The 12,647-nt window shown below is 40.1% G+C and overlaps 1 protein-coding gene across 16 annotated transcripts in view; it reads left to right on the plus strand.

The window, feature by feature from the left end:
• The first annotated feature begins 5,470 nt into the window (after positions 1 to 5,470).
• The window catches only part of SYNJ1 (synaptojanin 1), an 86,194-nt gene continuing 79,017 nt past the window's right edge, over positions 5,471 to 12,647 (plus strand). For 3 of the 16 annotated variants that reach the window (XM_082395027.1, XM_082395029.1, XM_082395028.1), the window contains exons 1-2: positions 5,643 to 5,782; positions 6,721 to 6,866. In XM_082395027.1, coding sequence (XP_082251153.1) covers positions 6,743 to 6,866 — 124 coding nt within the window. In that variant the 5' untranslated portion in view covers positions 5,643 to 5,782; positions 6,721 to 6,742. Of the gene's footprint in view, positions 5,808 to 6,720; positions 6,867 to 12,647 lie in introns of all 16 variants that reach the window. The other 13 variants (XM_082395034.1, XM_082395037.1, XM_082395023.1 and 10 more) reach the window with 10 other exon arrangements.

The following is a 12,647-nucleotide window of genomic DNA, read 5'->3' on the forward strand; positions in this document are numbered from 1 at the left end:
GGAACCCATCTACACTGTTGGTGGGAATGTAAATTGGTGCAGCCATTATGGAAAACAGTATGGAGGTTCCTCAAAAAACTAAAAATAGAGTTGCCATGTGATCCAGCAATCCCACTCCTGGGCATATAGCTGGACAAAACTATAATTGAAAAAGATGCATGCACCCCAATGTTCATAGCAGTGAAGTAAGTCAGAAAGAGAAAGACAAATACCATATGACATCACATATGTGGAATCTAAAATACAACACAAATGAACATATCTATGAAACAGAAATAGGCTCACAGACATGGAGAACATAGACTTGTAGTTGCCAAGTTCGGGGGGATGGAGTGGATTGGAAGTTAGGGTTTAGCAGATGTAAACCATTATTTATATGGAGTGGATAAACAACAAGGTCCTACTATGCAGCACAGGGAACAATACCCAATATCCTGTGATAAACCATAATGGAAAAAATATGAAAAAGAATGCATATATGTGTATAACTGAATCACTTTGCTGTACAGCAGAAATTAACACAACATTGTAAATCAACTATACTTCAATAAAATAAGTTTTAAAAAGAAAGATCTTTAGGAAAATGTACCTTATACCCCATGCTTGATAATTCAAAATACATGGTAAATGATAAAAAGTTTGACAAATCCTGTAGAAACCATTTTAAGCTACTTTACAAAAGCACTTTGACCATGAAAGCTTACCTTTTACACGTACCTTTAGATGTTGAAATTCCAGAGGTGCCTGCTGCTTAAGGACTAATAGCCATGTTGAAGAGTGAACATCCTACAGCCCTGATCTCAGGAAGGCCAAGCCCTGTTATGGCTCTGGTCCTTTGATTTCCACAAGAATCCTTGTGTGTCATTAAAACAAACCATCTTAGCTCTCTTGACTTGGTTTCTTTTTCCAAATGAAAACTATTTTTGTCACATACAAGTTCCTTGTTTGCTCCAGTTGCAATTTTCTTAACTCTGGTATGTGTGAGCAATTTTTCACTCTTTGAAGTTTTTGTTTTATTCTCACAATGATTCTGCTCTCAAACTTACTATATTTTTGACTGACAAAATTTCTATTTTTCCAGTTTAAAATCTTGTCCTTTACTATGAACTTATTCAAAGCAAACAGCTAACGCTATTTGTAACCTACTGTTGTGTTGCCTCTCAAGACCACCATTTTCTCTCCAACAAGGAGTCATCCCTGCCTGTATAATAGATCTCTGCCGATCCCGATATGAAGGTTAGCTCTAGTCTGTGTAACCTGAAAAAAAGCTATTAAAGATAACTGAATCAGGCTGTAAACATTCCCCAAATTTGCCAAATGCTTTCTAGTATTTTTGATAAGGAAATCCAGGAAAAGTAGGCCCTATTACTAATTTACATGGTGAATCTGTCAAAATTCATAGCCTTGTAACATATGGTATATTTTTTGTCATTGGGATATTCATTTCTAAATTAATAAATCCCATCATTTACCGGGTACATAAGTGTTTTTGACCTAAAGAAACGGCAAATACATGTTTCAACCTGATACAGGGAATTGTCCGTAGGAGAAATAATTTGGTCAAAACCCAACATTTAAAAATCATGTTTTTGTTTGTCTTTTTTGGAGCATGCGGGTTCTTAGTTCCCCCACCAGTGATCAAACCCGTGCCCCGTGCGGTGGAAGCACAGAGTCTTAACCACTGGACCGCCAGGGAAGTCCCTAAAAATCATGATGTTTGCCTTCAATTCATCGAAGCAATTGGAGCTGTTATCTGAAACACCTATGGGCTGTTTTACTGATTGTCTATGGATGCTGTAACAAATGACCACAAACTGGGTAGTTGAAAACAGCAGAAATTCATATCCTCACACTTCTGGGGTCCAGAGGTTCGAAATGAAGGTATTGGCAGAGCTATGCTCCCTTCTAAGGCTCTAGGGAAGAATCCTTCCTGCCCTCTTCCAGCTTTTGGTAGCTGCTGACATCACTTGGCTAGTGGCCACGTTGTTGCAGTCTCTACCTCTGTCTTCACACTGCCTCTGTGTGTGTGTGTGTGTAATCTCCCTCTGCTGTCTCCTTATAAGTACATTTGTGATTGCATTTAGGGCCTACCCAGATAATCCAAAATAATTTCAAAATTCTTAACTCAATCGTATCTACAGACTTGTTTTCCCTTAAATTAATATTCACATGTTCTAGGGATTAGGATGTGGATATCTTTTGGAGGTGGTATTTTTCATCCTACCACAGGCCTCACTGCTCATTTTCAAGGTTCAAGATGGTGTCAGCCCATCTCTGTAGGCCCTTAGGACCTCACGAAGAAGTTTGTGTATACCACCTAACTTGTATTTTAAGTCAGCCAACCCCAAGGACACTCTTCAAATTTGGTGACAATTTGTCCAGCTATTTTCAAGTGCTATAATAAAGAAGTATAAATAAGAAAGAGAGACAAGAAAAAGAAGAAATAAAGTTTTTAAAAGTCACTAATAAAATGGCCCTTATGTTTTTAAACCCTGAGCATGTGCTTATTTCATGACTACAGTGATCTATTTTGAAAGGGTTTGGCCAGAGAAAACCATAATTCAAAAAGACACATGCACCCCAATGTTCATTGCAGCACTATTTACAATAGCCAGGTCATGGAAGCAGCCTAAGTGTCCATCGACAGATGAATGGATAAAGAAGATGTACATATATACAATGGAATATTACTCAGCCATAAAAAGGAATGAAATTGGGTCATTTGCAGAAACGTGGATGGACCTAGAGACTGTCATACAGAGTGGAGTAAGTCAGAAAGAGAAAAACAAATATCGTATATTAACGCATATATGTATAATCTAGAAAAATGGTACAGATGAACCGGTCTGCAAGGCAGAAATAGAGACACAGATGTAGAGAACAAACGTATGGACACCAAGGGGTGAAAGCGGGGGTGGGTGATGGTGGTGGTATGAATTGGGAGATTGGGATTGATACATATACACTAATATGTATAAAATAGATAACTAATAAGAAACTGCTGTATAAAAAAAAATAAAATAAAATCCAACCATTACCAAAAAAGAAAAGAAAGGGTTTGGTAAAGCTGTGGTCTTCTACTGACAGCTCTACTAATAAGAGTCCAGTTTAACTTGAAGAAAAGCAGCAATTCAGACCAAGAACCAAGAAATGTTGACCTAAATTTCCTTAGTTCAAAATCCAAAGAAACCAGGAATAGGCAGAACATCTACTTCTAAAAGGGCCTAGCACCGATATTTCCCACTCTGAGAAAGGAGAGGTTCCTAGAGCAGCCGCACGCAGACAGAGTTGCACTGGAAGTTTTGCTGTGGGCAAGTTTGGTTTGTGGTCCCAACTTCACTTCAAACTGAGTAATTTTTAACAAGTTAACTTTTCTGTGTCTCAGTTGTCATAAAAAGCAACTTCCGAGCAACATACTCAATAACATCAACACATCTTCTGGAGCCATAACCTTACATGTGTTTTTCTGGTGCATATCTGTCTGGTATTCCTTCGGGGCTATACAAGTATTATACCTGAAAAGGCAAATAAGAAAAAATCCATTCTCACCCACTCCCATTTCATTTTTCTCTGTCCAGTGCAACCTCCAATTGAAATGGGTTCTTCTGGAGGGGGCGGGGGGAAGCAAGCATGGACCAGTAGAGTATCTTAATGAGCTTAATTCTGAGGCTGCTGTTAGTAACCACTATCAAGAGCAAAACAGTTTTTCTAAGGAGATAGTACATATTAAATGAGAGAAATCCCCTCTAGTTCTCAGAACTAAACCTGTGTTTCTGCATATCTCCTTCTATAAAAGAAGTGGTTCCTTTTCTAATGAACTATAGCTACTTTAGTATCCTGAAACCAGGGTGGGTCCAGCTTCTCTAAAATGGATGAAGAAATGTTAAATCAAGCCACATGACAGGGCCTGGAGGGGGAAATGATCTTGTGCAATATGCTAAATTTAAATTCTGCTTTTGCTGTTAATAAAAGCAAGAAGGGGAAGAGGCAAAGAAAGAGCAAAGGCAAGAGGAAACAGTTTCCCGGGGTGCTGAGTTCTTCAGGTTTTCAATTCCTTTTGACTCTCTGGGTTTTGACTTCATTCCCACATTTAGGCCTATTAAGTGGAAACGGAATGAGAAGTCCGTGGGACACACTGATGTTAACCAGGAAGCATGATTTGTTGAAAAATGAGGATAGGATGAAAGGATAAGATGTCTTTAGTTATGAGATAACACAGTTGGCAGGAGCTACTCGCCATTCAGTGCCGACCATAGCTGCCTCGGCCTCAGTACAGCCGTGTTGGAGTCTGGAGATCCTGACTTGGGACTTTCCACTCCACTGTACGTACAGCTGAGCACTCTCTCTCTTTTTTTTTTTTTTCACACACACACACTGTATTTTATTTTTACAAGAGATAAATAAACTGACACCAAGCATTGTAAATGGATGACCACAACAAAAGCAACAATGATTGCAATTACCAAACACGAAACACACTCATACTATGTCATAATATTGACATTCAGTCCAGTAATCCCCCACTGTAACAGCTCCTTTACTTTGCAGTGAAAATTGATTTGTATATTTTCTGCCTCTGAGTCCTTGTGGGATTTTTATTTTTTTATTCCAACAGAAAGTCACAAGAATTATAATCATCCTCATCAGTTCACGCAGTCCCACGTAATTAATTAATTTTTTTTCATCTTGATCTTTTGTTAAAACTTTTATGAATTCATCAGTTTTCCATTAGAGTTCTGAAAATGCTTATTCATTCAGTTCAGCAGTACAGTCAGTTACCAGAAACCTGTACTTGTCAGAGTCTTTTCCATGAATTCCTTGAAGATGAAACCCTTTTATAGGAACATATTTGCAAAAGCATCAGAGTACACCCAGAACTGTCTGTAAATGACAAAAGACTTAAAAATGACCACGGTTAAAGATTTGATGAAAGTGCCTAACAATGCAATTGACAAGGAAATTTAGTTATTTCTGAGATATACATTTTACGAGCACTCTTTTTTAATAGTGCTCCTGAGAGCTCCAGAGCACACCAGAAGAAAAGGCAGCAAACAGAGTTGTTCCAAAGCAGACATGAGTTTTCCTTCCTGCTACCTACCCAGACGCTCAGAATAAGAACTCGGCGCTGTTCGCGGTGAGACACCATGGACAGCTCTTCAGGCGCTGCCCTGTTGCCCAGCGTGCTGACTGTCCCGAAGCCTCCCCCCAGCCAGTCAGGCCGGTGGGGGAGGCAGGGGGTGGTCCTGACACCCTTCTTGGGCACCTATCAATACCCAGCCCCCAAAGCTTTTCCCCTGAGTCCCTCCCCGTGGTTGGTAAGCTCTGAAAAGCCCACGCGAGGGGGCCGGGGAGGCCGCAACCTCCCTCTCCCGGCATCCTCAGCGGTGGGACCTGCAGCTGCAGCTTGGGGAACACGCCGCCCGAGGAGAAGGTCACTGCGCGTGGAGGCGGCGGGCAGCTCACGGCTACCTGGCCAGCAGGGAAGCCCAGAGGGGGCGGGACCTCCCCCGACGCCCCGCCCTTCCCCGCGAGGGGCGGGCCTTCCGCCCCCGGCCGCGGCGCCATGCGGAAGAGATGGGCCTGCTGGAGCGGAAGTGACGCTTCGGGCGGCTGTGGCGGCGGCGGCGGCTGCGGAAGAAGGAGGAGGAGGAGCCGGAGGAAGAGGTGAGCCTGCCGGCTGGTGGGGGGGCGGGGAGCGGCAGCGGCCAGACGCACCGGCTGCGGGGCGCGCGGGCCGGCGCTTCCTGAAGCAGTCTCCACCTCCGCAGCCTGGGCGGGAGCGGTGAGTGGCGACCGCGGGCAGCCAGGTACGGGAGGGCAGGCGGGGTGGTTGGGAGACCACCGGTTGTGCGGGGCGCCGCGTCGGGCGGGGGGCAGAGGTGACAGCGGCTGTCAGACTGCCCGCGGGAAAGGCACCGAGTCGGTTTGGGCGCCTGGTCATCTCTTCTGGTGTATAATGGAGGGATCGGGCTGCTCCGCGCTTCTGTCCCCCTGGGAAGGAGCCGCTTTCCCGGAGGTTGACTGCCGGGAACCCCCGAGGAGCCTCGGTCCGGTCCGTGTCCCGACTCGTGACTCTTCCCGGGTGGCCATTCATATCCACGGGGTGCTGCCTGCGGACCCCTCAGCCGGCGGTGCCCTGGCGCTGGGCTGGAGGCGGCGGTAACCTGTACCGCTGCTCTTGCCCTTCACCGCCGCCCCCGGGAGAGCCCGTTGTGTCGGATAATCCTTTCCCTTCTCTCGCCCCCTAAGGCGCTTTGAATCAGCCTTGTTAACCTTCCTTCGCACCTACCTCTTCTTGCCCCGTAGAGGATCGGCTTGAAGTTTTCGAATCGTTTCCCTTTCAACGTAGTTGACAAATTCTGAAGCAGGAAGCTGATAAACAACTCCGAGCGAAATACGCTCAAAATGTTTCCTTTTGGTAAACATTAAGTAAAGGGGAAACTCATCTTCACCAAACCGTTCATGGACTTGGAGTGCTAAAACCCTGTCTTGCCTTGCTGTGAGAATTTGGTAGCTTTTCCTCTTGCTTTTCGGTAAAATTAAGTGACGACTTATCTTTTGGTATCAACCATTCTCTCCCCAATTCCCCCCCCCCCTTTTTTTTTTTACCACCCCACCCCCCATCAAAAGCTGGCAGGGAGGGACTTCTGGATGCCTTGCAGTCCTTGCTGCAGAAGGAAACATTAGCTTCATTTGCTTTGCTTTGCTTGGTTTTCACAGGGCTGCCTCGGAAGAAAGGAGAATGGCGTTCAGCAAAGGATTTCGGATCTATCACAAATTGGATCCTCCACCTTTCAGCCTCATAGTGGAAACTAGGCATAAGGAAGAATGTCTCATGTTCGAGTCTGGGGCTGTAGCTGTGCTCTGTAAGTCATCTCTCACATCCCAGCTGATCAGGGTCTGTTTTGCTTGAAATAATTCAGATGCAACCATTTTTTAAAGAAGACTCTGATATGCTTTTATTTCCTTTTAATCAGACCTTATTTTCTTTCAAACTTTTATTTTCTTTTCTTCCCCCCACTGCAGGTTTTTGTTGGGGGTGGGGAAGATGCAGGTTTTGGTACAGATTTTTGCTTTCTTGGGTTCTTCTGCTGCTTCTCAAAGTAAATCTTTCTTTCCAAAAAATTAACGGTTGCAATGTATAGCATATCACATAAACCTGTAAAATGGCTTGCTTGACATTTTTGCTGTAATGAACAGCATTTCTTATAGGTCAGTTGTAGTAATGGACTATAAGAGTATTTATTTAATATTGTTGGAGGATTTTATGGTGAGGCGCTTACATTTTCATTAAGAGGATTGTAAACAACCTTCAAAATTTCATGTAAGGTAGGTGATTGATTTCATATTGTTTAAGAAACTACTCTGATAGTTTATTTTAAAGAAAAGGACTACTGCAGTACAAGAAAAATAGTAGATTAGTAAGGCTTGGGTGATTTTGTGGGCAGATGGATAAGATTAAAACTAAAAAGATTAATTTGAATATTACACTTGGTAATATAAGAGTTTGTCTGGTAACCTCAATTTGGGATTATTTCAAATGTGACTGTGTTGTCAGAGGCTCTCTAGTGGTAACGACTTGTTCTATATTATGCTTTTGCTATGTAGGATCAGTTTAGTTATTGGTCATATTTTTTAAAATTAAAAATACCATTTGAAAGGCATACTTACAACTGTAATCCCCTAAATACTTTAAACTGTTAAACTTTCTCCATATTCAGTAGTGAAGGGCAGAAGACCCTAATCTCTGCATACAGAATACTAACATACAGAATATTAATATCAGTTAAACCTGATTGATCTTAATACTCTGAAATAGCAAAATTTTATCCTGACTGGGGAAAAGGATAGTGACATAATGAAAAGTCTTAAGCAGAGAACAATGTATAAGAAATATGTATTTTTTGGTACATATGGTAACATGGTTTGAGTGAACAGGAAGAGGCTATATGTGTTCTAAGAAACAAGTGTTAGTAATATGGGTTATATTCAGTCAGACTTAATTCATTTACTGATACATTGTTATTTATGCTTAAATCAACTAAAATATCACTTGCTACAATATTAATTTTGCAAAGCATGTTTCTTCATACTACAAATATTATTCTTATACTGATGAATTCTATCCAGATAAAACTATCTGTGGGGAAAAAGGTTTGTTTTAGCATGTGAAACCCTTTTCAACTGCTTGTGTTTTTTAGTGATCTCATAATTTGTCTAAATTCTAAATGTTTCTCTAATTGTGATTACTGGTAATAATGGGAAGTCAAATTTTCAGCTACAAAGTATGTATTACCTAGAGTTATTAGGGTTATTGCTGTACTTTACTCCAAGGTCAGGAAGCCTAAGGATAATCCTACTTCCAAACCTCCAGCAGTCCTCTCTTTTATGCCAAATAATGGTTTAAAAAAACAAAACAAAACAAAAAAACTCCCCAAACCATCCATTTTGGCATTAACATTCATTTTAAGAAAAAGAATCTTAAAAACATTGTCTTAACTATTAACTCTTTTTATTTTCATTAGATTTAGACTATATAAGTAATTCTTTTCAGGAGAATAAAACTGTGAATGTTGCCTCTCTCCGTAAAGCTAGCATAAATGGATATATAATCTTTTGGGTATGTCATTAGCTTTTCTACTAATTAGCTTTTCTATGTCAGTAGCTTTTCTACTGTAAACTTTAATATTTAAAATATTAATATTTAAGAGCTAACAGACCTTTTTATAAATCATTTGACTTGTAAAATTAATTTGACATTCAGGTCAATGATACCAAGATGTGTATTGTGCTGTAGAATGTTCATTTTTAAAACCTTCACATTTTTTCAGTGCCTGTTGTATTCAGGGAGCTGTGCTTGGAAAATACTGTGGTGTTCTGTTTATCTTCACCAATCTCAGCCCTTTGAATTTCAATGCATCTTGCATATTAATCTACCAGAAGAATCTCCTAAAATCATTTTTGATATTAAACCCAAATGTAACCCTATTTTTCAATAAGATTAAGTTCAGACTCCTCAGCCTGTCAATCAAGGCCTGCCATCATTTGGTGCCACCCTGTTGGTTCAGTGTTGATCTCCTTTAAGGGAGACTGGTGTTTCCTCAGTGCTCTCCCAAAGTAGCGTGCTTTTTCCAACCGTCATCTTGCAGTCCCTCTTCCTCCAAGACTGCTAGAATGCTCTTTTCTGCCTTTCCAGTCGAAGCCTGTCAGTTCCAGTTTGAGTCTTCTTCCTTCATGAGAATCTGCCCCTCCAGCTCACTCTTGTCTCTTCCTTCCCTTCATTTTGTGGAACTTAGTCTGTATCACAAGATGAATGCTTTTTATATGCTGCTTTTGTTGTTCTCTACATGCTTGTATGCAGGTGTTTTTCTTGAACGTACATGGTGAGAGTGACCCTAGCAGGACTCAGTTTCATGTACCCAAAGTTTGTGACTTCTACAGGCTTCAGTTGCCCGGGTTTAAAGTTTAAACAATTAGACATCTTAGGCAATACATATCGTTAAGGATTGACAATCACTTAATTTTCTTGGCTTAGGCCAGAAGTGCCATGAGATAACCAATATGAAATGTCATTTTTCCTATTATTAGCACATATTAAAAAATAGGGTGCAAGTGAAAATAAACTCAGCTCATGGATCCTCTTAGGGCCCAAGTATCCACTAATCAATCAAGCCTTAGAATTCTGTCTTAATGTTGGTAAAGATGTTCAATCAGTCATGATGCTATGACTTAATCAATCGATGAATCAGTGATTTTCAGCCCGGTGTGCACATTATAATTACCTGGGAAGGTTTTTACAAATACTGATGCCTGGGCTCCAGCCCCCCAGAGACTCTGATATCATTAGATTGGGATGACCATTTCTGAGCATGGTTTGTATAGGCCTTTCTGTGATCGATTATGGCATAACTTTTTAGGCTCACAGACGCTATCCAAAATAACCATGTTTCCAGAATTTCAGCGCTGTTACTGCCTACTGTGAGGTCCGTAATGAGTTTCCTTGAAACGCTCAGCCTGAACCAAGCGCTGATGTTCCCACAGCACTTTTGGTCTAGTGCTTTTCACAGGACGTGGGACTGTGTTCAGGGTTCTGCGTCTGGACGCTTCACTCCTTGAGGAAAAGGCCCAGGTCTCAGTAATCTTTGTATCCCTCGTGCTTAGTTCAGTGTCTTACTCATATTGCAGAATAAATGATTATTAAATAAGTGGCATGGGGGGAAGACTAACCTAATGTAGATTATAGTATTCTGTGTTTGTAGTGCAGTATTCTGTGTTTGAAAGTGTGGTACCTTTTCATATAAAATTTATTTTCTATCTTTTAAAGAATTGCTGTTTGACCAAACTGCTGATATGAAACACATACGTTACACATTGTTTGGATTTGTTACTGAAAAATTCTCTTGGAAATAACTATTAACCACATCATTAAGGTTTTTCTGAAATGCCAATTAAAATGTGTGTGATGAATGTTCTTCATAACTACCATAAGTACTGTTAACAATTTGTTTTAAAATTACTTTTCTTTAGATGGAAAATAATTTTATCGATTTCTTTCATTGCATTTATTTATTTAAAAAAACCTTTGGACTTCCCTGGTGGTCCAGTTGTTAAGACTCCACGCTTCCACTGCATGGGGCACGGGTTTGATCCCTGGTTGGGGAACTAAGATCCCACATGCCTCGAGGCACGGCCAAAAATGAAAAAAAAATAATAATAAAATAATAATAATAAAGTAATAATAAAATAATAAAAATAAAATAATAAATAAAAATAAATAAAAATAAAATAAAAATATTTATTATTTAATAATAATAAATAAAAAAATAATAATAAAATAAAAATTAAAAAAACCTTCTGAAGCGTTCTTAGATAATAGTTAATATGTTTTTTAGTCACATGCCCATTTTTAATGTTACTCATTTTTGAAAACTACTAGTCCAGAAAAATGTTCAGTTGAACCAAAAATTTGATGTCTGTGGAGCAGTGACTCAGTGTAGCAAGTGGACCGTCTGTGGCCGGTATACTGCGTCTGAACCAGCATAAGCACAAGTGTGATGGTCAGCAAGTTGGAACACTACACCCTTCTTGGAAACTAATTTTTTAAGAGATAAAGGAAGACATCTATCAGTTTTGTGTTGAGTTCAGTTTTCCACCACTTTTTTACAGTTAGACACATGAAAAGACCATCACAAGGGACGGACAAGTAGCCAGTCAGACAGATACATGCTTTAAATTCACAGGCTATCTCATTTTTTTACAACCCATCTCATGCTTTAGTAAAGGTAAATAATTTGCTTTATAATTGTATCCTAAATAGAAGATGGAGTAAAGAGAAGGTCAGCACGTCGGAAATGGAGGATGATTCACATAGACAGTGAGCGTGACATCTGTATTAAACGTAGGAGAGAAGTTTATAAAGGGCATTGGCAGTAAACTCTTTGTTGCAGCTGTTTTCCAAGTAATGTAAATACTTTTTCCTGTGATTATGCATAACCTTGGAATGGCACCGTTTAACTAACCCATATGTGTTTGGTTTTCAATGGTTTTTTATATTCAAATGTATATATGGTGCTCACTTTTAGGATCAGCAGTGTTGACCATTTATGCTGCACAGCTGTCTCATAGCCTTACTAGTTGTGTGTGCTTGGTTGACCCTCTGGGTATACAAATGTTAGTCTGAGTGGCGTCTTACTCATTTGTTCATGAGTGAATGATTGTGCATGTGTTGTATGTCATAGTATGTCGTCACATAAAAGGGAGGGAGCAAATAACCATTACATTAAGATAATATTGGACCAAATGACTTACTTGCTCTAAACAGTTTCTTGTACCCCTTAACCTGTCTTCAGAAGTTGCATAGAGTTACGCTAGTGTGTGAATTAAATATTGTGAAGTTATGGATCACCTGTTTAAAAGACGAGGATGTAAGGTGTTGATGTAAATTCCTAACTCTTAAAATGAGAGCTTTTGTTCTTTTGGGTGTCACATGCTGGTATGGTAGGAAGGATTAATTGATTTTATCTGTCTAGTGGTAAGATTATCTTCAGGCTTTAACTCTGGACCTGGTTTTACCCCACGTTGTCCGTCTAAGTGTCTTTTGTCTACCTTATTTGTTTTCTTTTGTCATGGAAACCTGAGCTGTAAAACTGAGGGATAATATTCTGGAGCTCTTTGTCACAGAATGTGAAGTGTCTTGCCTTTTCTTTGAAACTGCACACGGTAAAGGAGTCATACTTGCCATTTACTGGAAATTACTCTGCTAGTCACAGCATTAAGCCAGAGGGGCCTAAGCTTTCTCGTTTCATGGCATCCTTGGGGTCTCATTAAGTTTTTAACAGCACCCCTAAGCCACCGTTCTGTTCATTAAATAGTTAGGTCCAAACAATAAATTTTTTTTTTTTTCAAACAATAAATATTTATGTCCTAACAGCCTTTAGTAGCTGTTTGGAAAAAATATTGCAAAGAAATTGAAAATAATTTATTTCCTTCATAAATAGCCACAGTTCTTTACTTACGGTATGGCAATGCCTGTTGAGCACTGAACAGCTTTTCAGACCTTGGCACCAGATTGAAAAGCACCGCCCTCATTGCCTGTTCCACGTTGATTTTGGAGCAGTACTTGTTTTTTTGTTTTTTTTTTAATCGCA

The sequence above is a fragment of the Balaenoptera borealis genome (assembly GCF_965194805.1).
Source record: "Balaenoptera borealis genome assembly, chromosome: 5".
NCBI lineage: Eukaryota > Metazoa > Chordata > Mammalia > Artiodactyla > Balaenopteridae > Balaenoptera > Balaenoptera borealis.